General features: G+C 58.0%; 1 protein-coding gene and 1 pseudogene across 2 annotated transcripts; both read left to right on the top strand.

Moving 5' to 3' along the window:
• The first annotated feature begins 801 nt into the window (after positions 1-801).
• Positions 802-26,200, top strand: FZR1 (fizzy and cell division cycle 20 related 1). 2 transcript variants are annotated; one of them, XM_033134451.1, is made up of 14 exons: positions 802-1,004; positions 17,487-17,609; positions 18,891-19,016; positions 19,137-19,200; positions 19,315-19,442; positions 20,142-20,224; positions 20,708-20,891; positions 21,617-21,682; positions 22,219-22,321; positions 22,426-22,610; positions 22,798-23,031; positions 23,354-23,458; positions 24,093-24,185; positions 24,493-26,200. In XM_033134451.1, exons 2-14 carry the CDS (start codon positions 17,541-17,543, stop codon positions 24,532-24,534), a joined length of 1,482 nt encoding a protein of 493 aa, XP_032990342.1. In that variant the 5' UTR covers positions 802-1,004; positions 17,487-17,540; the 3' UTR covers positions 24,535-26,200. The 2 variants fall into 2 exon arrangements, with proteins under 2 accessions (XP_032990342.1, XP_032990341.1); XM_033134450.1 differs by having other exon boundaries at positions 24,093-24,194.
• On the top strand, positions 13,156-13,800 carry LOC117037918 (40S ribosomal protein S18-like; annotated as a pseudogene).
• Positions 26,201-26,786: the final 586 nt, after the last annotated feature.

Here is a 26,786-nt window from a genome sequence, read left to right as displayed (position 1 = left end):
GGCTGCCACAACTTTCCATTCCAACCAGCTTGAGGGTTACAGTTGCTCCACGTCTTGGCCAACACTTGTTATACTCTGGGTTGGAGGGGGGGGGTCCTTTGGTTTTTGTTTTTTATCATTTCCATCCTAGTATGCAGGGATTGGTACCACACAGTGACTCTGATTTGCATTTCCCTAATGACTAATGATGGTGAGCGGCTTTTCATGTGCTTGTTGGCCATTCATTTATTTTTTTTGGAGAATTGTCTGTCAGGATCCTTTGCCCATTTTTGGAGAAAAGATTTGCACCTGTTTTGTTCCCTGCTTGGCGGGCCTGGAGGAGCATTCAGTAGGAGCATTAAGTGTTTGAAGAATGAATGAATGAATGAATGAATGTCTGCAAGCAGTGGTGTTTACATGTCCTGCACATGCACCTATTATTTGCGTCCCATCCCCCGCGGTGTGGGGGTCTCACTGCCCTGTGGATCGGGCTTCCGTCCACCCAATTGCGGGTCTGCCCTTAGGCGCCCCTTTCTGCGGCCGTCCCCTACTAAGAACCACATTCTAAACTGAGCAGAGCCGTTTTCCAATATCCCAGGGAGCTGCCTCCCCAGCGGCCGGTCCTCTTCCGGCTATGGTTGCCCTTGGCAACGCGTGGCGGCGCGCATCCTGTATTGATTCGAATAGCAAGCTACGTCAGGTTCTCCCGAGATGCCCAAGTGCGCGCAGGCGCAGCCCTGTGGGATGGGCGGGGCTCGGGCGCGAGCCCCGGCGCGCGGGGGCGTGGTGGCGGCACGCAGCGCGCCGGCGCGGGGGCGTGGCCGGCCGCGGGAGCGCGCGCGGTGGAGGAGGGCGCCGGAGGCCGTGGAGCCGCGATCGCCGCCATATTAAGGATCGCGGAGCCCGGAATCCCGTCAGCGGCGGCCGGGGCCGGACCCGGCGGGGCTGCGGGAAGCAGAGGCCGCGTAGTGCAGCGCCGGAAGAGGCGGGGCCGGCGGAACCAGCGGGTGACGGGAGCGAGCCAGGTGAGGTGGCTGGGGTCTGGGGACCCGCCCCCCGGGCCGGAGCCTCGACCCCTGAGTGGGGCCTGGAGGCGGTGCGGACCAACCCAGAGGCCCCTGGGACCGAGCCGACTGGCCGGGCTGCGATCCCCAAGCCAGAGCCCTTCCAGGAACCGGCCGGACCCCCGTAGCGGAGTGAGGCCCGGGGTGATCTCAGCATCCTATTACCATTTTAACTCCTAAATCCGAGCTATCCTCCAAACCCGGCTCTGCGTGACCTCCCCAACCTGGGCCACCTGCGTCCCGCGATCTCCTCTCTCAGTCATCGTCCCCAACCTGTTTTTAAACGTGGGGCCGAGCTTTGTCCCCCGAAACCAGGGGACCGCCCCCCACTCCCAGAACAGCCAGGTCCACGCCCTAACCTGTGCTGTTCATCTCTGTCTTGTCAAACCTGGGTCTTCCAAGTTCAGATCATGCCAGTGCAGGCCCTGCCCAAATTTAAACCGCCCTCCATAGTTGTCAAGACTTCCCCAGGCTCAAACCAGCCCCTGCCCCAATAAAAGACAATCCGAGCCTCGTGGACCCTGAATCAAGTAGGCTGAGGTGTGGAGACCCTGTCTTTCTGGGCTCCCCATTGTATTCACACCACACACCCCATACCCCGTCACCCCCAGCTCCAGGCACACAGCATTTAGGCAGCATGGTTTGAATGCATGAATGCTCTCCTCTCCCCCAGCGCCTCTGCTTTTTGCTCCTCCACCCTCCCATCTTGACCCATTCCAGCCACCAGCCACCCAGAATCAAGTTCTCCTATTTGGGTGCTGACCCCTCCAAAATCTGAGACAGCCTGTGTGTGCTCTGAGATCCAGGACCTTTCTGTCTTTTCCCGAAAGCACAAGCCTACCCAACCGGTACCTCCCCAGTGGCCCGTCTCCCCTTGTCAGAGTCTTTTTCTCCTACTGTTAATAAAAACTGTGCCCGCTACCCCCACGTTAGTCCTGCACAGCCTAGACCTACCCCTAACCCAAAGCCTGAGACCTGCCACTGAGCAGATGTCCAGCCTAAACCTGCTTTTCCCTGTTCTTTCGCCCCCAAAAATCATCCCCTTGTTCATCATGCCTCTCAGGCTGGGAACTACATCCCCTCACTCCCACCCACCAAGCGATGACCTCATATCTCACTGGTGAGGCTGTACCCACCCTCCACCTCCCCCCATCTTATGCTTTTTTTTCCAATTATAGTTGACGCACAATATTATATTAGTTTCAGGTGTACAACATAGTGTTTAGACATTTATATACCTTACAAAGTTATCACCCCCAAATACAAGCCTCCCCCAAACCTGGCCCTGTGTGACCTTTCCAACCTGAGCCACCAGCAGCCTGCGACCCCTCCCCCATCAGTCAGCGTCCACAATCCTTTGTACGCAGCAGGCTGAACTCTGCCCTTCAAAATCAGGGGACACTCCCATCCCTCCCCCAGAATAGCAGCATCAGGCCCTAATCTGTGCTTTTAGGAACTAGCCAATTCTAGTACCCACCTGATGCCATCCATAGTTACAATATTACTGTCTTTCCCTGAAAATAAGACCTAGCCAGACCATCAGCTCTAATGCGTCTTTTGGAGCAAAAATTAATGTAAGACCCAGTCTTATGTTAGATAAGACCCGATCTTATAGTAAAATAAGACCGGGTCTTATATTAATTTTTGCTCCAAAAGATGCATTAGAGCTGATGGTCTGGCTAGGTCTTATTTTCGGGGAAACATGGTATTGACTATATTCCTTATGATGTACAATTACATCCCCGTGACTATTTTTATAACTGGTAATTTGTACTTCTTAACTGCTTCACCTTACCACACTTTAAATGAGGACCATTTACCCAAAGAAAAACCATCCACCCACAGCTTGTATAGCCTACCTCCCTGGATTGGAGACAGGTGGGAAGGACTTTGAAATGAAGGAGGTTGGGTGGTCTACCCTGGAGGTTGGGGGCGGGGTTTGCACACCGGAAGCTGATGAGATCCTCTGGGGACAGTCCCCAGAGTGATGCATTGTCCCATAGAACGCATCCTAGGCTGTTTTATTGGGCAGAATTCCTCATGGGCCGGCTTGGCCTTTGATGTCGAGGGCCCCTTCTGTTTTGGCAATAATGGACTGGTGGTTCCTTCTGAACCCAGAGTGGAAGCAGGTGTGCTGGCCGTCGCCCGTGCTTTGTGTAACAAGCAAGGTTGGATTGCTCCATGAAGGTTTTGTTACAGATGCAGGCCCTCCCTCTGCAAAAACCAGGGCTCTGATCCTTAGACACCTCTTGGGTCAAAGGACAGTTGCTTTGCTGTGGTGGGGGCAGTGTCTCTGGTGACTGCGCTGGCCAGCTTGCTCCATGACTGTTTCCCAGGAAAAATCTCAGAATCTGTGTCCTGGCTGGTGGTGGTGGCAGTTTGGGGCTGGCAGGTGGAGGGGTGGGTATCTGGAAGCAAACAGGGAAACCTGATGAGTCTTCAGAAGTAAGTGCATTGATTTCTCACTGGCTCCTCTGGTTCAGCAGAAATCATCCACTGGTGTTACTTACTGGGGCCTCTGGCCAGGCTGTTGTATACTTAGGACTCCTGAGTTTGGGGAGGTCCGGCATGGGCTTGGTTATGGGACCTTTTGCTAGGTGTCACAGAGGGACAAGGACCCAAAGTCCTTCTGTCCGGAGGGTCCATTCGGAGGCTCGTGGTTGGCGTCGAGATCAAGAGAGTTGGTCTTTTAGGAACGAGCCAAATTGTAGTCTCTTATCATTTTCTCTTCATGAGCAGAGGTTCTCAGCCAAGGACATCTGTGGTTGTCACATTGGGGGTGCTCTTGGAATTGAGTGGGTGGGGGCCGGGATGCTGCTCAGCTCCCCACAGTGCCTAGGATGCCCCCCCCACAAAGAATGACCCCCCCCCCCCCGCAATGTCAGCAGTGCCGAGGCGGTCCCTGGACTAGAGTCCAGATTGTGAGCCCTGTGAGGACAGGGTCTCCGTCCCCAGAGCCTTCACAGAGCCCTGCCCAGGCTGGACCTGGAGCTCGCTGGCTTGAGTAGGTGCTGAGGATGCTGGGGGTTGGCACAGGGAGCCCGCGGAGCCGGGAAAGGACTGTGGCCAGCCCTCTGTGTCCTAACAGCTCCTTGTAGTCTGGTTCCTGCCCCGTCACAAGCCCCAAAGACCTCCCCCCGTCAGCTCCATAGGTCACTGCCCGGCCCACCCATCACTTACTCTCTCCCAGGCTTCAGCCGCCACGCGGCCTGCTCCTGCGTGCAGACGGGAGCCCGGCGAGCCCCACAGCTGCTGCCCTCAGCGCACACGTGTCTGTTGAGCTCTGGGACTCAGAACACAACCAGAGGCCCCCTTATGTGGCGCTCCGGCCGGGACATTCATGCCCCTGGCCACCATGCATCTGTGTCCTTGGGGAGTGACTACTTTCTCTTGCCTCAGTTTCCTCACTCGTGACTAAAATGACAGAACACACTATGCATTCTACCCAGCCTAGCTTTATTTAGTCATTTGACCGTTATGCATAATAAACGGTGCCCCTTCCCAAATAAAAAAGTAGAATGTAGAGTCCACCCTCTTCTGGCTTCCTGTGTGTTCCTGTCAGTCCTCTGTCTCCTTCACTGCCCTCCTTTTTATCTTAATTTTTGTTGGTAACAGCTTTATTCTGTTAAAATTCTCATGCCATACAATCTACCCATTTAAAGTGTACAAATCAGTGGTTTTCAGTATATTCACAAGCTTGTGCATCCATCACCACTATCCAGTTCCAGAACATTCTCATCACCGCAAAAAGAAACCCTGTCCCCATCAACAGTCACCCCCCCACCCCAGCCCCTGGCAACCGCGAACCCACGTCCTGCCTGTGGACTTTCCCGTTCAGGACACTTCACAGACATGGAGTCACACACTGTGTGGCCTTGTGTGTCTGGCTTCTCTCATGGAGCATCACGTTTTCAAGGTTGTAACATGTGTCAGTGCTTTGTCCCTGTTCATGGCTAAATAATATCCCAGTGTGTGGATGTGGCACATTTTGTTCATCCGTCCACCTGTCGGTGGACACTTGAGCCGTTTCTGCCTCTTGCCTATCACGAGGAGAGCTGCTTCGATCAGTTAGGAACAGGTTCTTGTGTGGTGGCCCTCCTTGTCCATCCTGACTCAGATGCCTCTTCCATCCTGTGCGTGTGCTCCTTGGTGGCCTGCCCGTGGCCCTTAACTTCCTGTCCTCCTTTGCTCCTGGTGCCCAAAGCTAACTCCTGAACTCCAGGCCCATTCAGCCAGCGGCGGCGTCTTCTCCTGGGTGGCCTGTCCATGTCTCCTGTGCACCTCCGGTTGAGTGTGTCCAGAAGACGTCATTCTGGGTCTTGGGTCCACAAACCCAACCCCCCTCCCTTACCCCGCCCCCATTTCTGTCTCTCACCTCTCGTACCACAGAGCACCCAAATATTGTGAGCCCTGTGAGGGGCCCTCTCCATCCCCCGCCCCCTTCTCAGGACCGCCTACTTTCTCACCTGGACAGGCGGGCCCCTTCTCCCTGCTCCCCACCTCTGCCTCCACTCTACACCCCTGTCAGCCTATAAACCTATATGTGATCGTGCCACTCTGCTCCCGGTCCCTTCCCCATCTCCCTGCCACCAGCCACAGGAGACTGCCCTTCTGGCCTTGCCGCCTGTCCCTCTTCCTGCCCCCAGCATGCTCCTTCTGCTCAGCCTCCCCAGACTGCTGCAGGCTGTTGCTTCTGGATCCCATGCCTTTTTGCACGTATTCTTCCCAGATCAGATCAGACCCAGGAACCACTGCTTTGTGACTCTCGGGGAAGATCTTGTCCCTACAGATCGTGGCAGCTGCTGCAGAAAGGGCCAGGCTGCACTTGCACTGTCTCCCACAATAAGTAGAGGCCTGCTGCGTGGATGGTAGAAGGATAGTGGGAACGGGGAGGGGCAGACAGCTGGGTGGAGGGTATCTGTCTGTCTGTCTGTACTTTTGGAAGGGCTGAGCAAGTAAGAGGTTAGTGCTGGTCTGTGGAGCCTGGGGGAAGCAACTGTTTCCCTAAGGATTCCCCTAAATTGGGAGTCTCCACTGGGGGCAATGTCTGGGGACATCTGCGGTTGTCACGATGTGGGAGGTGCTCCTGGCATCGAGTGTGTGGGGGCCAAGGGATGCTGCTCAACATCCCACAGTGCTCAGGACAGCCCACAGAGAGTGATGTCAGCAGTGCTGGGGGAGGGGGCAGGGGAGGGGAGCTACCCTGCCCTCAACATACTAGGTTTTTCCTTCTACCCGCCCTCCACCTTGGATCCGTAGGTGAGAACAGCAGTGAGACAGACCGAGGAAGCACTTCATGACATGTGTTAGGGGGTGAGCTCCCTGTCCCTGCAGGTATGCAAGCAGACGCAGAGTTGTGAGAGGGCTCAGGAAATCTGATGGGACTTAATGTGACCCCCTTTACGGTCTCTGGCAGCCCGGAGAGTCGGCTGTCTGGCGTCAGTCACAGGAATCACGTGATACTAAATCATTTGAGTGTGGTACCTGAGTTGACTTTCCTTCGCATCGGGTTTGTGTCCTTTGGGCTATCAGACCCCAATGACCTTTTGGTCTGAATGTTTCACCAAGTCAGACGGAGGAGTGGTGCTCTGTGGTACAAGAGGTGAGAGACAAAAATGTTCACCTCCCTTTGGGCATTATTTCCGGGACTTAGAGCAGCAGTTCTCACTTGGGATGGGTGCGGCCCCTGCTGCCAGTTGTGTCACCTGGGGTCCCGAGAGTAGGTGTTGATGGAATTCTCAGTCTCTGACCTGTGAGCCCTAGGGGACAGCAACGCCAAGTCTCTGCTTCCCAGCTCCTGGGCTGCGTGCACTGCTAGGTGGGACTGAGCATCAGAGGAGTGAATGCATGCTGGGCCATGCTCTTCAGGGGCCCCCACCAGAGGCCTCCCCGGAATAACTTGCCTTGTGGTGATTCACATCAGCACCCGGGAAAGGTGTGCTGTCTTTCCGCTGCGTGCCGTTTGCTTCCGTTGGAGGTAAGGGACCACTAGCTGATGTTCCCCCTGCAGAGTGGGAGCACTCCCCTCAAAGGTCCCAGTCTGTGCCTCGTTTGTCATGAGGCCAAGCGAGGGATTCCGGTCCAGAGTCCACGTGTGTAAGACCACAGCCAGCCCTCCTGCCAGGCAGCCCTGCTCCTCCTATGTCTTTGACTGAGGAGAGACTCGGGGAAGGCCTGTCCTTTTCACCTGCGTGGGCAGCGTGGGAGGAGATGGAGCCCTGCCCGGCCGCCCGGCCTCTGCAGCTATGGCCAGCAGGTCATTGGAGCAGCAGCCATGGCCGCCAGGTCACCTCCTGTGCCACACAGCCCAGGCGTACTGTGTGATGAAGGAGCAGGAAGCAGGCCCGTCTGGGACCTGTAGTGCACCTGTCCCTGGGCCCGTGGGAGCAGCCACCACTTGTACGTAGCATCTCCTTTGAGTTGGACATTCTGCCAACTGCCTCGAAGAAGTCACGCCCAGTTTCATAGCAACATAGGCAGCATTAGCCCTTTATCCCCACTTTCTAGATGAACAGACAGAGGTTTAAAGAGGAGAAGTTGCTTGCCCCAAACTACGCAGCCAGTAAGGCTTGGAGCCAGGACTCAAAGCCAGGTCTGTCCTGCAGAGCCCTCCCTTTCTCCGTCATATGCTGCGTAACTGGCTGTATGGTATTTTGTTTGCTGTAGAGGAAGGAGGGAACCTTCAGGGCTGGTCACCGGCTTCCTGAGCTGAGGTAAAGAGCAAAGCCAGAGACTCCTCTCTTAGCCTCCCACAGCCGATGTGAGTGGAAAATTGGACCACTCCCCCTGTTTCTGGTTGGGTCTTCCTCATATGGGACTACTCCCCCAAAATGGCTGGGAATAAGTGAATGGCCCCGAGCCCCTGGTGTGATACCCCCCGCACCTTTCCCAAGAGGATGGGGCTGGTTCAAGGCCACAGGTAGTGTGGGGGCACCTAGTGCCGCCTCCGGTCCTCCTGCTTCCTCTGCCTGCATTCTGGAGGTTTCGGGGCCCTGTGAAAGGTGTGCCCCGAAATGACGGTTCCCAGGGAGCCCTCAGCCCTCTAACTGGATGGTTCCCAGGAAGTGCTTGGTAGAGATGTACGTGTGGTGTAAGGAGCCATCCGTCCAGTGCAGGTCTTGGAGCTTTAGCCTGCTGGCTACCTCTCTGCTGAGCTTGGGGACCCTCACCCATGGGAATGTCATGACCTGAGTGGTAGTGACAGGCGGAATTCCAATCCCAGCTCCGCCACCCACCAGCTGCCCGTGCGCCCAGTTCCTCGTTTGTGAAATGGAGATAGATAGGATCGTGTCTGAGGACAAAATTAAATAAAGCATGTTGAGTGCTTTGAGTTGTGCTGGCTCTTGGAGAGGGGCAGATGGAGTTTGCCACTGTCATTGTCATTTGTGTTCTCGTTATCTCCCTAGGGGCCAGGAGCAGTGTCCCATTCACCTGGGACCCCAGTGCCTGCACAGGACATGGCCCGGTGGTTGATGACAGGCTCCTGCTAGCGGGCTTCCCCCACTCCACCTTCTCCATACCCCTCATGGGTAGCAAGTGCCACCTGAGCCCTCTAACTGTTGGCTGGTGCGACTGCCCCCCCCCCCCCGCTCCCCCAGAGGCTGGAGTTGCCCTCACCTGGGGCAGTCCTGCTCCCAGGGGACACTGTGATGTGTGAGACATTTGTGGTTGTCACGGTGTTGGGGGAAGGTTACTCCTGGCATCGAGTGCTCAACCCCCCACAGTGCCCAGGATGGCCCCCTGTGGAGAATGCCTGGGCCCCGGTGCCAGCAGTGCCAAAGGGGAAACCCCAATGTAAGCCGTTTAGTAGATACTAGTACATTTAGACTAGTCAGCGTCAAAACACTGAGTCATGGAAGACATGTCGTGGGGATGTTTCATTTCCTTTGGCTCCTTTTAGAGCCTTACAAAATATAAAACCAGTGGGGACCAGTTTTTCGAGATAAGTAAGGCCTTGAAACTTGGCTGCTGCGAGCAGAGTGCTGTGATCCTGGGGGCCCCGGGCCAGCTGTGAACCCGAGGCTGTGTGCCTGATAGCAGGCCCTGGTGCGTGTGGCTCTGCTCTCCGCGGCCGCGCCCCGCGCCCCCCTTGGAGGAAGCCTGGAAAACAGTCTTGAGGAGCTGCGTGCTGTGTCATCTGGCCTGCCCAAACAGGCTCCTCCACCTCATTTCCTCATTTGTGAGGGGGTTCCTGCCCACACTTGGGAGCCAGTGGGTGACTGGGCGGGGTTAAAGCTCGTCCACCGTTTTATTCCTCACGTGGGACCCTAGCCCACCGCTGGCTTCAGCTGCAAGAGGGACTCACAGGGGTGGGCACAGGATTGTCTTCAGGCCCCTTTGGCCCTGCTAAGCCCAGGGCCAGCCCACATGTGTCATCATCTCACCCAGCAGGTGGCCTGGCCCTACACCAGGTCTCAGCACTGCTGACACCGGGGCTGGATCACTCTCTGCAGGCCGTGCTGGGCGCTGCAGGGGGTTGAGCAGCCTCCCCGGCCCCACCCACACGATGCCAGAGCACTCCCCGTCACAGTGCACACAGATGTCCCCAGATGTTCGCCAGTGTCCCCTGGTGGCAGAGTCACCCTGGTGAGAACTGCTGGGTTATCTGTCCTTCAAGCCACGTTTGCTCAGTGTCTGATGAGTGGGAACCGTGTGAGCCCTACAGGACCTGTGAGGTGGGAGTAGCCAGCAGAAGGGAAGCCTCCTGCGGGATGCAGTGGGCCGCTGGGCAGCCAGGCTGAAAGCAAGGGCCCTGCTCCCTGGGGCTGGAGTCTGCTCACTCTCAGAGAGGGCCTGGCTGGAGTGCGCACACGGAGTGACGGGCAGCGCAGCCCCCACGTGTCTGGGTGATCCTGGCATGCTGGCGCTAACAGTGTGGGGACCTCATCACTGTCCTTTCAAGTGACTGGTGTTGTGCTCATTTCCCAGACAAGTAGGTTGAGGCTTATCTGAGGCAGTGGCAGAAGGTGGGCTTCCTGGTTTTCCATTCTGGGGGTCACGGGGGAAAGAGGACTGGCTTGGCAGATGAGTGAGCCCTTCAGTGACAGTTCCCTGCAGGACAGTGGCAGTGGGAAGCCGGGCAACCAGGGCCCTGGCCACCTCAGCAGACCACAGACATCAACCTGCCGGAGGTGCCCCTGGATCAGCAGGGCGAGCACCTCCCCAGGGCCAGAGTTCTCGCCCCCGCCTCGCAAGGCCCGTGCATGGCTTCCTGCCCAGCTCTGCCGTCAGCATCAGCCCGAAACCCTACAGCCTGGGGGAGCCTTGCCAGTAGGGCCTTGCAGATTGTCTGTGCTCAGTGACTACTCGTTAACAGAAATCACTGCTTTCTCTCTCTGACATTTTATTAGGAAACTTCAGACATACAGCAAAGGCGGCAGAATGTTCTCGTACACAGCCAGCTGTGTCCCCACCACCGAGACTTGCTGTCATGTCCAGGGTTTATGTGGTCCCATCTTGCCCTGGTTGGTTTATTCCTTTGAATAGCGAACATGTTCCTGACACAGAATTCAAGAAGTACAAAATTATGTGTCAGGGGAAATGAGGCTTCCTCTCTCTCTTAACCCTCGTCCTCTAGTTCCTCTCCCCAGAGTGACCTCTGCTATGAGTTTCTTCAGCCTTCCAGAAATCACTCGTCTGCATGGTGCTGGTCTCATGGGCAGCGGGTCCCCAAGACCCTCCAGCCTGCCTTTTTTATTTCAGTGTCTCCTGGAGGGGAAGAAGCCCCACCCGTCAGGTCATGTCCTGCTCTCACAAGCTGTCTGTACAGAATGTCTTTGTACACAGGATTTTACACACAGGCGCCCAGAGTTGCTAAGGGCAAATTCTTAGAAGTAGAAACATGGTATGGAAAGGGATGTGCATTTTTGGATTTTGAAAGCAATTGCCAAATTGTCTTCCTTAGAAGTTGTACCAGTTTCAGCTCCTGCCAGCAATGTGGGTGAGTGTCAGCCAGCAAGGGCGTGTCACCTGCTCAGAATCATGCCAGGCTGGCAGGTGGAAGCCGCCTTCTCTGACTGCTAGTGAGGTCGGGCATCTTTTCCCAGGAGCGGTTGTTCATGTCCTGTGCCACTTTGGTTTATCTTTAGGGTGGCAGATATTTTTCTCCATCGTCATCTTTAAAAAAAATGTTTGTGGTGTGTTTGCCCCGCAGACACTTTTCATTTCTCCGGTGGTGAATTGACCAGCCTTTTCTCTTATGGTTTTGGGGTCTTTTGTTCTTCCTGCGGTGGAGCAAGCAGCGATCTTAGAGGAGGTGGGTGGGAGTCCCCAAGCTGGCACTGAGGTACGGGTGCTTCCCGAGGTCTCCATCCTGGGACCAAGAACCGTCTCTCTGGAATGGGTCGGTCTGCAAGCTGGCCAAGCTCCAGGCCTCAGTTCTGAGTTTGGCTGGAGCAGGGTCTCCAGGCGGCTGAGCAGGCCTTGCCACGTGATTCTGTCCCCCAGGGTCATGCAATTTGGGTGTGAGTTTGCAGCCAGTCAGACCTGCTAGTTGTCGCTCTCCTGAGATCTTGGTCTCTGCACATAGAGTCCGTCTCCCTCTACCTCTGGTGGTGACGGTGGGGTTCCTGAGGGGAAAGGCTCACTCCTGTCGGGGCCATTACCTACTTTACCAGGTCAGAGTCTGGGAAGAGTTAGTTCTGGAGCCCATCTGCCATGGCTGCACCCCCATGGGTCCCTCTGAGGGTATCTGGTCTTAGAGAGACCATCTCAGCTTGGGTGCTGGGATCCAGTGGCCCCTCGGCCCATACCCTCTCCACCTTGCCCATACTTGGACAGCTAGGATGTTGGAGCCACTTTTTCAGTGTGCTTCCTGGTAGTAGATGTTGCTACTCAAAATGGTTCTACATGTAGTTCCGTGTTTCTGGCCTGCCACCCCCGATAGGCAGGGAGCTTGGGAGGGTGGGACCGTGACTGTCTCCCTGCCTGCTCTACCCCAGGGCCTGCCCTGGGTCTGCGAGCAGGCACTCAGCAAAATGAGCAGAATGAAGTCGGCAGAATAAAGGCCCACTGCCACCTGACAGACGCAAGGATCTCAGAAGTCGGGTCGGGGAGGGGTCGTGGAGAGAGAAGTGAGAAGGCAGGCTGGTCGGCCGTCCACAGTGAGTCCCACGGGACTGGGCAGGGAGAAGGCCCCTGAGGACCCGTGTTGAGCACAAGGGTCTCAGGAAGCTGCTCAGCAGCCGCCGCCCCCCAGAAGGACCAGTGAAGGAAGATTGCAGTATGGTCACCACTTTCCTCTGTCCTGGTGTTTGTCCTGAAGCTGCTATAACAAGTCACCACAAGTTTGGTGGCCTAAAACAACAAATTCTCACAGTCCTGGAGGTCAGGAGTCCGACCCAGTCTCACAGGGCTAAACCGAGGTGTGAGCAGGGCCAGTCCTTCCGGAGGCCCCGGGAGAACCATTTCCGGCCGTTTCCAGCTTCTAGAGGCACCGAGTCCCTGGCTTGTGGCCCCTCCTCCATCGCCACAGCCAGCAGTGCAGCCTCTTCCATCTCTGACTCTGAGCCTCCCGCCTCCCTCTTATGAGGACCCGGGGATGACACTGGGCCCCCTGGAATCCAGCGTCGTCCCCGTCTCAGGGGCCTCGACTTAATCCCACCTGCAAAGTCCCTCTGCCACATGAGGTGACAAATCCACAGGTCCCAGGGACGAGGACCCTACACGCATGGGCAGTTCAGAACCTCTGTGTCTCTCAGCAGCCATGTCTGTAAATGGCGAGACGCCACCCCCTGCACGGGCTTCTTTCTAGAAGCTGCCTTGTCGGGATGCTTAGCCGGCAGCTGACCTGGTAACAGAAGGGCGTGCTCTGCTGGACGCATTGTCTGGGCTCAAATTCAGCACACGGCAGGCTGTGTGGCACTTAGCTTCATAACTCACCCTGAGAAACCAGACTCCCACTCTGTCTGTGAGATGACTAGCGTTTTGGACTCTGCTTACCGTATTTCGCCATGTATAATGCGCTTCCGTGTATAACGCACACCCATGTTTTTGGCCCAAACTTTCAAGGAAAAAAAATCTTTCATCTTAATTTTTTAATTCAAATTTTTATTTGTTTACGTGTAGGTACTTGTTTTTCTGTATTATAAATAATTTTAGCATTTATTTTTCAACATAATGGTACAAGAAATTTTATGTAACAAATAATTACAAAACAAAAGAACAGATACAAGGTACAAGAAAGTTTAGCTTTCTCTGCAGGAGGCCTACACACGGTCACTGGGGCTGCCGTCATGTCTCTAGTGACCCCTGAGAAGTTCCAGCACATTTTGCGAATACTCAGCACCAATATCAACGGGCAGCGGAAAACTGCAGTTGAGGGAGTCGGTGCAGATACGCTCCTGTGGTGTCGAGGAAAGCAGACATTGACCTCGCAGGAAGGCGCCCTGAGTGTGAGCTGGAACGTGTGATCACCATCACGCAGAAGCCGTGCCACTGCAGGAGTCCAGACTGGTTCTTGAACAGACAGAAGGACGTGAAGGACAGAAAACACAGCCAGGTCCTGGCCAGTGGTCTGGACAACAAGCTCCGTGAAGACCTGGAGCAACTGGAGAAAATTCGGGCCCACAGAGGGCTGCGCCACCTCTGGGGACTTGGTGCTCGAGGCCCACACGCCGAGACCCCGGCCGTGGGCCGCACTGTGGGCGTGTCGAAGAAGAAATAGATCCGTAGGCCTTGTCTGTTAATAAATAGTTTATATGCCTGGGGAAAAAAATGTACTGGTAACAAATTTATGGTATTTACCCATCATAGAATGCCAAGAACTCTTCATCGTTGCAAGTTCGTTGTAAGTTCAACAAAACCGATTACCGTATTCCAGGGTATTATTTTGCATACAGATATTGTTATTGATTTCTAGAGTTACACTTTTAACTCATAAGCATAAATAAAAGAATTGAAAACATTTATATAGGTACAGAATTAGTACTACCCATGTATAATGCGCATCCTTATTTTCCCCTCACAAATTTGGGCAAAAAATGTGCACATTATACCAGGCAAAATAACGGTAATTTCTGGAGCATGGAGGGAGTCACGTGGGGCCTGCTGTCTGAAACAGCCCAGCCCTGCCGGCCTCCCAGTGTGGTGGCGTTGCCCTGTGAGGAGGTGGTTTCCATCGAAAGTGTGCGCATCTGGCCCAGAGGTTTGGATCACTGTCCACAGCGTGACCGGTCCCCACAATGAAGCCCCAGAGGTCCTTTCCTGGGGCGGGCTCTCATTCCCGCAGATCCTACCAGTCTTGAGCCACCCTGCCTAGGGAGAGTGAGCTGCTGACTTGGTCTGGAAAAGTTCACTTGCAGCAGTGGTGCCCGGAGGGCCTGGGTGCTTTTGGAAGCCGTGGAGAAGTGACCACTGAGCACAGGGGGTGGGCACGGCCTTCACCCCGTCTCCCAAGGGCTCACTGCCCGGTGGCTGGCAAGCGAAGTCCCAGGCACTGGTACTGGCAGGGATAAGTTAGCCAGCCTTTCTGAGCCTTGTTTCCTTGTCTGCAAAGCAGGGGGACAACCAACTGGCCCATTTCTGGTAGAGCACCCATGGACGGTCAGAACTTACTAGGATGAAGCCATTACTGCTTCTCTGTGTCCAGCTCCCTATGAACCCCACTCAGGATGCTCGCTCAAGGTCTGCTTTGCACGGAGCCGGGCGCTGTGTTCACCGAGATGATTGGGCCTGACTTTGGGAAACTCCTTTGAACGGGTATCTCTACCTGGGACCGACGCTCAGACAGGCGTCTTCATGTCCCAAGTATAGCTGTGCTGCCCCAGGAGTGGTTAGGTGTGGTGAGGGCACACAGAGGCTCTGGGCATGGCCTAGGCTTTTGGGGGGACCTGGCAGGGTGGAAGGAGGATGCCGAGGAATCCCGGGGCAAGCCATGGGTGCACTTTGAGCTAGGCGGGGCCAGACTGGGCCGGCAGGGGAGGAGGAGGTTGGGGAAGTGACCCCGGCCCAGGAGAGGTGAGGAAGGAGACAGCGTCAGCCCCTTCAGCAACTGTCCTGTGGCCACAATGGACCGTGATGTGTCTGGGGACCTCTGCTGGGGCAGGGGAGGTGGAGGGGGCAGGAAGCCTGTAGCCAGGAGGGGGGCGGCTGCTCCCAGAGATTTACCCAGGACGGAGGGGAGCTACATACTGCAGCCCCGCTTCTCACCAAAGCAGGAGGCCTGCTGTCTGCCAAGGGAGGGGCCGGTGGGGCTTGGGGCTCCGGGCGCGCACGGGCTCAGAGGAGCCCTGGGCCATGGAGGGAGGCCGTTGGGCATGCTGGGGGTGTTGCTGCCACTTGGTCTTCACGTCCTCATTGCAGGGGTGGGTAGGGTGGGCTCCCAGCTCGTGATGCCGTGCAGGGGGAACACGAGCTAAAACATGCACCCCTGCTAACATGGCGTGTGGTGGGAGCACCGCGGTGGCAGCTGGCCGCATCCTGCTCTTTGGCCAGACGTCCAGCGTCTGGCCTGGGCCACATCAAAGCAGCCCCATGTGTCCCATAAGGCAGGTGAGGCGCAGGGACTTGGCAGGCTCATGCTCGTGCTTCAGCTGCACAGTGTGTGTGGTCTCCGTGTTGGGCCAGGGATTCATCAGAGGCCGTTGGGGGACGTGAACACAGAACTTAGGCAGACCCGCCTAGCATGTCAGTGTGGTCTCACACCAAGGGACGTGCGTGATGTCAGCTCAGATGGGTTCCCTGCCTGGTGACGCTGAGCTGGGACTTTGCTCAGATGCCTTTTGTAAAAGGGGCAATTGATCCTCTGGTCTACTCTGTCTCTATGAATCTGACTCCTCTGGGGACCTCCCGAGAATGGAATCACACAGTGTTTGTCCTGTGTCTGACTTCTTTTCACTGGGCATGATGTCCTCAAGGTTCATCCATGTTGTAGCAGGTGACAGAACTTCCATTTATGACTGAGTAATATTCCACTGTATGGATGGACCATAGTTTGTGTATTTATTCATCTTTCAATGTGCACTTGGGTTGTTTCTCTTTTTGGTGATTGTGAATATTGCTGATAAGAACATTCGAGTGCTAGTTTCCATGTGGGTCTGTTTCCTTTCTTCTGCATGTAGACCTCGTTGTTGAATTGCTGGGCCATGTGGCTGTGTGTGTGTGACTTCTGGAGGAGCTAAGGGGGGTCGGGGCGGGGTGGGGAGTTAGGGGTCAAAGTTTCAGTTTGGGAAGATGAGAAAGTTCTGGAGGTGGATGGTGGTGACACTTGCAGAGCAGTGTGAGTCCACTTAATGCCACTGATCTGTGCACTTAAAATGGTTAGGATGGTGATTTTATATTTATATATTTTCCCATAGCTTCTTTCAGGCAAGTGCTGACTTCACCAGGGTGCTACACCCAGAAATTCATAAGCTTTGAGGTTTTGGCCTTTACCTTAGGCTTCCTGATGCTCGGTCTGTTGTCGGTCCAGGCACCCACGTGGAGACTCGGGCCGGAACTGTCACAGCGCTGCTGTGCATTGGGCCTTTGACTCCAGCCAGACGAGCAGAGGGACAGTGATGGGGGGGGGAGGGGGGCGGGGGCAGTTGTAGAGCAGGCCCACAGCAAGGAGCTGTAGTCTGCTGAGCCCCTCTGTGCCTGGCTCTGTCCTGGAAACTTGCTTCACCTTCCATACTCTGCGGTGCCTCCAGCGGAGGCAGGACTGGCAAACGTTTTCTTCTGAGAGCAGCCAGAGATACGGCTGTGGGCCTGGTTTGTCCCTGGGCCCTGGTTGCCATCCCCGCTGGAAAGAGCATCCCTTCTCTCTGAGGCTGCCCCTCAGATCTGCCCTTTGCTCTCTAGAATGTTCTTCTCCAGCCTTCTCGCTGGCGTACTCTCCTCTTCCTCGGAGAGGCTTCCCCGGCATGGGTTCGCACTGGACGCTGACGTCCCTGGGCCACGACCTGGTCGGCCTGGCCCTGGAGCGCAAGTGCTGGCATGGGGGTCTGGTGCCCGGTCAGCCCTGGCAGACTCCCATGGAGCATACTGATACCCCCTGTGATGTGCCACGGGACACACAGGCTGCCCTGCTGAGAAGAAGGAATCCTCGCTGGGACCACCCCAATCCTTGTCCAGCCCCCTGCTTCCCTTTTGGGGCCAAGGAGCAGGGACGTGGTCCCTTGGATGGCTTGTGGCCTCATAGGGTCTAAAGCAGGAAGGCGATGAGTGGAAGGCCTGGGGCAAGGCCTGGGGGCAGGGATGGAGGGGCCCTTGCCCTAGCCAGGACAGAGGCGAGGGGGCCTGGAGGAAGGTCCCCACAGAGGACTTGGACAGGGGCCCCATTTGTCCCGTCACATCTCCCTCTGACTTCCAGGGCCTGTGGGGTGCCGCTGAGCCCGTGCTCTGGGCTCCTGGGATGGAGGGCCCCATCATGTGGTGCGGGGACTTGCTGTTCCCTGTGGTCACCAGCTGGTGGTGGGGGCCGCTGCCCACTGGAGCTGACCTCTCCTGCCCTTCCTGCCCCAGGCTGACCTTGGCTGGCTGACCTTGGCCGGCAGGCCGTGCCTGCCCTGTGTCACCATGGACCAGGACTACGAGCGGCGCCTCCTCCGGCAGATTGTCATCCAAAATGAGAACACGATGCCATGTGTGAGTACCTGACGGCTGCCCCTGCCAGCACTGGCCTGGCGCGGTGGAGTTGGTCGGGAGATGGTGGGGTACAGCTGGCCACTGGGCTTCAGCCCTCAGCAAACAAATGTGCTGGGCAGCTGAGAAACACGTCCTCCCCAGGGCTGTCCCTTGGCCATGCCACGGCCACACCCCAACTGTGAGTCCCGACGCTTGCTGCCGTGCACCCCCCTTCCCGCTGCCGAGGCCCCTTATTCTCATAGGGCCTGGGGCCTGTGCTTCCCGGTCTGCAGGGCGTGCCGGCCCTTCCCATGGGCACTTAGGACTGACGGGTGGTGAGCGAATGAGAGCTGCCTTCCCCTTGGGGTGGTGAAGGGCCAAGCATAGCAGAACTGGGGTTCAGCCCCAACCCCAAACCATGCAGGGAAGCTGGCTCGGGTGGCTGGGCTGCCATGGGAGGGGGTCAGGGTGCTGGGACACGGGAGCCGATGATGCAGGGCTGACAGGACAGACAGGCCCCTGGAGGGTCCTTCCTGCCTCTTCCAGCTTCTGATGCTACTGGCAGTCCTCGGCATGTAGACCCATCACTCCGGTCTCCGCCTCGTTTTCACGTCCCTTTCTCTGTCCGTGTCTCTGTCTCTTATAAGGACACCGGGCATTCAATTTAGGGTTCAGTCTACTCCAGTGTGACCTCTTCTTAACTTGATTCCATCTGCAGACCCTATTTCCAAATAAGGTCACATCGCGGGTACCAAGGATTAGGACTTCAACCTATGCTTTTGGGGGACACAGTTCAACCCACAGCAGATCCCTTACAGGTTAAGGACATTCCCGGGATAGTCGAGTGGGGTCGGAGGTTCACTGGGAGTGATGCACTGCCTTCCTTCCCGTCCTGATTTGGGTGGGTGGGTCGTGGTTCCGTGGGGGAATATCCTCGTGTGCGGGAAATGGGGATGACGGGGTAGCGGCCTCTCTGCGCTCAGGAAATAAATGTTTTCTTTCCGTACTTTCACCTTTCTGTCCATCCTCATTGCTTAGAAGTAAGTAAAGCCACCTTGCAGGGGTCAAGTTTCTCGAGCTCTGTGGCTCCCTGGCTTCCTCCTGCCTCACAGAGCCACCGGTAGGGTCTAGCACATGAGGAACTTACCCAAATGTTTTACTTCTGCCCCTCGGGTTCCCAAGATCACGCTCCTCTTTCAACGGCCAGAGGCCAAATACAGCAGACAAGGGGGGCTAGGCTGCGCTTGCTGTGCTCTCTGGGGGTCTCTGATGCACCCAGCCCCTCACTGCTTATCCTTCCAGGTCACAGAGATGCGGCGGACCCTGACACCTGCCAACTCCCCCGTGTCCTCCCCCAGCAAGCATGGGGACCGCTTCATCCCCTCAAGAGCCGGTGCCAACTGGAGCGTGAATTTCCACAGGATCAATGTGAGGGCCCCGAAGGGCAGAGGGCAGGGAGGGTTGGCGAGAAGGCCCGCTACCCGCGCAGCCGTGGGCCGGGCCGGGCCGCTCCAGCTCATTCTCGTCCTCTGCCTCCCTCTGCCGCAGGAAAATGAGAAGTCTCCCAGCCAGAACCGGAAAGCCAAGGATGCCACCTCGGACAATGGCAAAGGTCGGGAGTCAGGGCCCCAGACACCCCTTTCATCCCCCACCCTGCCCCCACCCCTTTCATCCCCCACCCCTCACCCCACCCGGCCCAGCCTCTCACCATGCTTGGTGCCCGCAGATGGCCTGGCCTACTCGGCCCTGCTGAAGAACGAGCTGCTGGGAGCTGGCATCGAGAAGGTACAGGACCCGCAGACGGAGGACCGCAGGCTGCAGCCGTCCACACCCGAGAAGAAGGGCCTCTTCACGGTGAGCCTGCCGGCTGTGCCCACATGGCTGCTCCCGCTGGGCAGACACTCCTGTCCCCAGGACTGTGCCAGGCTCCGCCTCGGCTCTGCCTCCTGCGCTGTGTGGCCGTTCCTCCCGGCCCCCAGCATCGGCCTCCCTGAGAGCCTCCCCTATGTCCCAGCCCTGCTGGGGCGCTGAACCCCAGAGAGAATGGGGGCACCTGCCTGAGGAAGGCAGGGCTGGGCTCCTTTAACCCGAAGCTCGCCCCGGGCCTGTCATCCTCCTGGGCACCTGCTGAGAAAAAGGTGACCCTGGGTTAGGTGCTCAGACAACGGACAGGCAGCCAGGTGCAGGGTGAAGGGGCAGCAGCCTTGGTAAAGCCGCCCCATAGAGCATGTCCGTGCCATCCTGGGTCATGGGGGCACCTGGCAGTGTCAGAAAGAGCCTGGCTTGGGTCCCACAGGGTGGCTGAGGGGCTGGTGGCCGCAAGGGGCGCGGGAGCATGTTGGCAGTCACTGCCGGGAGGGTGCAAGAGGAGGCCTGGTTTGCTTCTTTGAGTTCCCAGAACCGAAGACACCCCCATTCAGAGCTGCTCCCAGTTTGGGCCCCCACTCTCCCACCCAACTGCCAGGAGCTCAGGGCACCCAAGCTTTGGGTCTGAGGTTCCCAAGCTCTGGGGCCACGGTGTCCATTCAGCAGGTATGCGTCCCCCCTCCCTAGTATTCCCTCAGCACCAAGCGCTCGAGCCCTGACGATGGCAACGACGTGTCTCCCTATTCCTTATCCCCCGTCAGCAACAAAAGGTGAGTCCGGGCCTGCGACAGCGGGACAGGGAAGGTGGCGGTGGGGCAGGGAAAGAGGGTGGCGGGGCAGGGAATGAGGGCGGCGGGGCAGGGAATGCGGCGGGACAGGGCACGGCGGGATGGTGCATGGGAGGGGCAGTTAGTCCTAGGGACGGTGCACAGTATGCAGAGGGCCTTGGGGACACCTCACCCAGGGCACTGTCGGCCTAGAGACCTTGACCCCAAACTGGGGACGGGGAGTCAGGGAGGGCTCTCTGGAAGAGGTGCTGACAGAGGCCGCATGGCAGTTGAGCCTCAGGGCAACCACCAGAGAGCAAAGGGCCTCGTGTCCATGGGGTACCCACAGTTTGGGATCATGTGGGCAGAGGGGAAGGACAAGTGGGAGAAGAGTCGCCAAGGCACCAGGGGGTAACGTTAGCCGAGGAGAACTGATAACTGCGTGTCTGCTGGGCACCAAATCACCAACTCAGGCTCTGCCCGCAGTCAGAAGTTACTGCGATCGCCACGGAAACCCACCCGCAAGATCTCCAAGATCCCCTTCAAGGTCCTGGATGCTCCCGAGCTGCAGGACGACTTCTACCTGAATCTGGTGGATTGGTCCTCTCTCAACGTGCTCAGCGTCGGGCTGGGCACCTGTGTGTACCTGTGGAGTGCCTGCACCAGCCAGGTGGGACCCCAGCACCTGCGCACGCACAGCTGCCTGTGTGCACCGTGGGGAGTGCGGCAGCTTCTCCCGGTAGCTGAGCACGGTCGGGCCTGTATAAAGGGTGCTGCAGAGCCCGGGGCAGCACCCAGCCGCCTCTCTCAGCACTGGGGCCTACCCTCTGTGCAGACGAGGACCCTGCATCAGTCAGCAGGGCTGAGCAGAGGCCCGGTGCCCCTCCCACTGTGAGCTGGCTCCCGCGACCAGGGTATCCTTGCTGCCAGCCTAAGTGTGGCCTCTGCCTGTGTCTGCAGAGGAGAGGTGACAGGTGTCCGGCCTGGCTGAGCCTGGGGGCTGCCCCAGCCCTCCCCCAGCAGTACCTCTCTGAGTGGCTGCCAGGCCCATTGTGGACCCAGGCGCTGCCCCCGCCAGGGTGGGAGGTTTTCGGAGATAAAACCAAATGCAAATGGGTTCAGAAGAAGGTGAGAGAAGCCTCCCCAGAGAGGGCTGCACCTGCTGGGAGTACCCGCTCTGTGTGATGCCCTTCTCACAGCCCTGTGCTGGCTGCAGCCTCTAGGGCAACCCAGCTTCATTCTCCTGGGTCCCAGCACTGACGCCAGTGCCCAGAGGCCTGAGGTGTGACTGAGTGAGTGAATGAACAGATGGATGAAGGGCCAGATGATCGGTTAGGCCTGAATGACCAGCAGGCAGCATGTCACCTCACACTGATCACTCCCTCCTTCCTCCAGGTGACCCGACTCTGCGACCTCTCAGTGGAAGGGGACTCGGTGACCTCCGTGGGCTGGTCTGAGCGGGTCAGTACACAGGGTTGTCCTCTGGTTGGGAAGTCTGACTGAGCCTCACTGGCAGGAGCCCTCATGGTGTTTGGGGGCTGGGGAGACCCAGAGGAGCAGAACCCAGCCTATTGGTCTTGCCCAAGTCCCAGGGTAATGTCTGCACCCCACTTGTCCCCAGCCTGGTAGAGATGGTTACAGTAACGGGCTCCTGGCAGGGCTCCTCCCCAGGGACACAGAGTTGGTGGTGGCCCCCAGAGAGCCCCGCCCCCATGAAGGGCAGCCTGGGCTCCACACCCACCAGGTGGGTCCACATGTTGAAGTTCATGGGCCTTAACTGGGTGTTGGCTGGATTTTGACAAACCCATGTGTTGTGTAAACATCCCCCCAGGAAGTTCCAAGAGCGGCTGTCACATTGATCCAAAGGGACATGCATTAAAGATTTGAGAGAAATGGCCCCAAGGTCCTGTAGTGAGGAGGGGGAGGGGAGAGCCCAGGGAGGCCGGGTCCCCACACCGGGGCCTGATGCCCGCTCTTGCCTGCATCCTCAATCCTAGGGGAACCTGGTGGCCGTGGGCACGCACAAAGGCTTCGTGCAGATCTGGGACGCAGCCGCAGGGAAGAAGCTGTCCATGCTAGAAGGGCACACGGCACGTGTCGGTGAGTGGTCCAGGGTGCTGTTGGGTGGGGGTGATGCCCAGCACACACGCCCATTCCCGAGAGGCCAGGCCTTGGCCTCACCCCGCCCTCCACCTGGCCTCCAGGGGCGCTGGCCTGGAACGCCGACCAGCTCTCGTCTGGGAGCCGGGACCGCATGATCCTACAGAGGGACATCCGCACCCCACCTCTGCAGTCGGAGCGGCGGCTGCAGGGCCACCGGCAGGAGGTGTGTGGGCTCAAGTGGTCCACGGACCACCAGCTCCTCGCCTCGGGGGGCAACGACAACAAGGTAGGCGCCTGGGCCCCTCGCCATCTCAGCCAAGGGATTCTCACTCCCACCTATCTAGAGCAGGGGTGACGAGGCTGTGCCCCAGGGAGGACATGGCAGGCTGGGGTGAGGCCATCCATCTTCCCTGGGGGAGCTGGCCTCGGCTGCAGCCCACCAGCTGGGAACCTCACAGTTGCTGCTCCCACAGCTGCTGGTCTGGAACCACTCGAGCCTGAGCCCCGTGCAGCAGTACACAGAGCACTTGGCGGCCGTGAAGGCCATCGCCTGGTCCCCGCACCAGCACGGGCTGCTGGCGTCCGGCGGTGGCACAGCTGACCGCTGCATCCGCTTCTGGAACACACTCACGGGGCAGCCACTGCAGTGCATCGACACGGGCTCCCAGGTGTGCAACCTGGCCTGGTCCAAGCACGCCAACGAGCTGGTGAGTACGGCGCAGAGCTCGGGCGTGCGGGAGCCCTGGGCCCAGGGGCCTCCCCTGCAGTCCGGGGGGCAAGCCAGGCCCCTGCCACCAGGTCACACAAGCTCAGTCTGGAAGTGCCCATCCGTGCCCACTGACCACCAGGAAAGACTGGCAGAGCTCTGGGTGCAATGTGGCTCCCTTCCACCCTCAGTCATCCTCCAGAGGTGGGGGTGGGCAGTGGCCGGGCGGGCCCAGGATGTGGGGGAATCGACAGCTTGTCTCTGAGCCCTGGGGCTGTCGGAGGGGAGCCCCAGGTTCCGAGAGCATCCTCTCCACCCTCCAGGTGAGCACGCATGGCTACTCGCAGAACCAGATCCTGGTCTGGAAGTACCCGTCCCTGACCCAGGTGGCCAAGCTGACCGGACACTCCTACCGGGTCCTGTACCTGGTGAGTCTGCGCTGGCAGGTCGTGGCCCCGGCGTCCACGGCCCTGGGAAGGCAGGGTGCAGATCCGGAGCGCAGCCTCCCACCTGGGCCTGTGGGGGCTTCCCCCGGCCAGCTCCCTTGTCCGGCCTGAAGAGCAGGGAGGGTTGGTTCTGCTTTCAAATGTTGCCTGTGTCATCACTTTGAATCTATTATACTTTCCTGAATTCCCCAGCGCTGTGAGGAAGGGAAGCTCTGCCCTCCCAAGAACCTCCACACATTTATCTTTACCAAAAAAATACTTATATGTATGTACGTGAAGAAGCCGCAACTAACCCGCTTCCAACCACTCAGAAAATCTTTGAGGACGGTTCACCAGATACCCGTTTGCATGTGCCTCGGGACAGGGGCCCCGCCCCGAACGCACTCCCTCTTCAAGCATTTTTATTGCTTTCCAGAAAAAAATGTTTTGTGCTTAAACCATTATATCCTTTGCTTCGAGTGCACAGAATACACCGACCCTTGTGGGTGGCGGTGGGATGTCCTTTGTTTCTGGCTTTCGTGGGGACCCCCCTCCCCGCACCCTACGTCCATCATCAGCTCCATCTATGTGGCCAGCTGCCGGGCTACAAGTATGACGGGGCTGTTCCCTCCTGCAGGCCATGTCCCCTGATGGAGAGGCCATCGTTACTGGTGCTGGAGATGAAACCCTGAGGTTCTGGAATGTCTTTAGCAAAACCCGTTCAACAAAGGTAAAGTGGGTCGGTATCAGCACCAGATGTTCCCCATGTACGTCCCCTCAGCCTGTCTTGGGGGCCGTCCCCCACTGCTGCCTGAGCAGCCCCCTTCACCAAACTCTGCTGTAACTTCACCCTGGGACCCCCGCAGCCCCGCTCTGCTCCTGTATCACAATACACCCCAGCCAGGGCACTCAGGGTGCCGCAGCCTGTACACGGCGGGTCTCTGGGGACAAGCAGAGCTCACTCAGGCCCCCCTCCAGCCCGAAGCCTCGGCCCCCTCCCCACCACGGACTCAGCAGCTCTCTCGTGTGCCCTGCAGGAGTCCGTGTCTGTCCTCAACCTCTTCACCAGGATCCGGTAAACCTCAGGCAACGCCATCCAGGGCCGAGGAGCGCCGCCTGTCATCATGTGCATGGACCTGCCTTCCCCGCTCGTCCCCAGAAGCAGCAGCCGGGTGGGCGGGGAGCCGGGCCTGGAGAGACCCTGAAGATTCTCATTAAAGCCTGATTGCCAACCCTGTCGGCGATGTTTGGGGCGGGGACGTGGTCGGGCAGCCGCTGGCACGGGCTCCAGCTCCCTCCACACTGTGGCCCCGTGGCCCCAGCTCCAACTGTCTGCACTCTGAGCGGGATGGACGCCTCCCTGGACCCCCGCCTGCTTCCCTTGTGTTCGTCTGCCTCACTGGGCTGCATGCTCTTCCCAGAAGCACGTGCTCGCCGTTGTCACCGCCCGCGCCTATGACCGGGCACAGCTGGACACCAGGCCGCCCAGCCAGGATAGGTCCCAACAGGAGGATGGTTCAGGTCAGCCCATGGATGGAAGGGACACTCCTGCCTGACAGGTCCCTTTTCGGCCATCTCTGCTGTCCCTGTGCCGGCAGCCATCCTGGGGACTTTTCCAGGGGCCAGGCATTGGGAGCTGGCCCCAGGCGGTCTGTGCACCGGAGGAGGTCATCTCGAGCTGGACTTGTGTAAGGAAAACTGAACTTGGGTCCACTCGCTGTCAGATGCTTGCCCTGACCCTGCATTGTCCTTGTCATGGACGGTGTCACAGCCAAGCTCTGTCCCCAGGCGGGACTCTGGTTCTTGGGGCTTTTCTGGGCCTATAGGTCCAGGTAACCTGAGAGTGGTGCCTCACCCTCCTCTCCAGCCCCTTCCCCCCAGGCCACCCGTGTCCTGTCCATCTGCACCTATGGCCATGGGGAAGCCAGGGAGGAGAGCGCGTGGAGGGGCGCCCCTTGATCCCCCCAGTGGCTTCCTGAGTGTCCCCTGACCCTGGCCCTGAGCTGCATTTGGATACCACCCTCTCTGGCCTCATGTCAGTCAAGACCTGGAGAAGTCAGAGAGAGGGAGGTGGGCCCAGGTGTGGCCAGGGGCCCAAGCAGCCCTCAGCCTCTTCCCCCTCTGAACAGAGGTCAATGACAGGAAGTCGCCTGGGCCGAGCAGGCCTCCGTGGGATGGAGGGTCACCCAGCTCCTCCAGCGTCCCCACCACGGTCAGCCCCATGTATGCACGTGTATATATGTATTTGTGACTTGGAGTTTGTTTTGTGTTTTTGTAGATGGGTCCCAGAAATGTTTGAGGCTAGCTGGGGAGACGGGGTCATAGCTTTTAATGCCTGCCTTTGAGAGGGCTGATGAGCTGAACGTGCTTGGACTTGGGGAGGGTGGGGCCCTACCTCCCCAGCCCCATCTCGGCATCTGCCTGCCACAGGGACAGGCAAGGACAGTGTACATAGACGGATGTATTTTGATTGGTCAAGAACTTATTTTTGTTTGTTTGAGTTTTTAATAAGAAAACGATCCATTTCTACTGCACCCTCACCCTGTGCGGCTGCCAAAGACCCTAGGAGCTGGCTCTGGGCGTGTGGGACCCAAGCCAGGGAGTGTGACAACAGAGGAGGTGCAAAATGTGTGCTCCTTGCCGGCGAGTCTGGTGGGCTGGGTGCGGGAGGGTGCCCGGCGCAGAGCCAGCCTGTTTCTCATGTAACAAATGTCATTGTCATTAAACCAGCTGTGGGTTCATGCACTGCCAGAGCTGGCTGTCCATCTGTCTGTCTGGTCCCCAGCTAGGGCGGCTGACAGCTGAAGTCGGCACACGCCCGGGGCCCCAGTCCAGCCTGAATGTCACAAAAGGTGGTGAGCAGTCGTCTTTGAGGGACACCGGTGTCCCTGAATTCATGGTCTAGTGGGGGTGAGGACGACATGCATTATACCAGTTCTTGAGGCCCAGCTGGGGAAGAGGTGTCCACAGGACCAGGGAGCTCGGGGCAGGGGAGAGGTCCTCTCAGGGCAGGCGCTGCCGTCACCTCCACCTGACACGGGGTGACCGAGGCCGGCAGCAGGGTGAAGGCCCGGGTGGGCTGAGGCAAGGTCTGTTGGGTTTCCGGTGGTCATCAAGTGTAGCTTTTTCAGTAAAGGGGAAAGAAAGTGAAGGGTGAGGCAGAGAAGCCAGCACAGCAGTGAGGCCGGGAGAACCCAGGGGACCTCGCTGCTGCCCATGACAGTGGAGCACCCCAGGCCCTTCCCTCCAGCTGAAGATCCGCAGCCTGGGCACTGGGGACAACAAAACAGACCAGCTCCCAAGACCTGCTCTCATGGAGCTTCTGTTGAAT

The sequence above is a fragment of the Rhinolophus ferrumequinum genome, chromosome 18, assembly GCF_004115265.2.
Source record: "Rhinolophus ferrumequinum isolate MPI-CBG mRhiFer1 chromosome 18, mRhiFer1_v1.p, whole genome shotgun sequence".
NCBI lineage: Eukaryota > Metazoa > Chordata > Mammalia > Chiroptera > Rhinolophidae > Rhinolophus > Rhinolophus ferrumequinum.
Note: the sequence above shows the minus strand (reverse complement) of the source record. Positions and strands in the feature narration are given on the sequence as shown.

Coding starts and splice junctions, on each gene's coding strand:
- FZR1 (XM_033134450.1), top strand. CDS start 17,541: ATGGACCAGGACTACGAGCGGCGCCTCCTCCGGCAGATTGTCATCCAA. Junction 19,201..19,314: donor CACCTCGGACAATGGCAAAG/GTCGGGAGTCAG, acceptor TGGTGCCCGCAG/ATGGCCTGGCCTACTCGGCC. Junction 20,225..20,707: donor TCCCCCGTCAGCAACAAAAG/GTGAGTCCGGGC, acceptor CTCTGCCCGCAG/TCAGAAGTTACTGCGATCGC.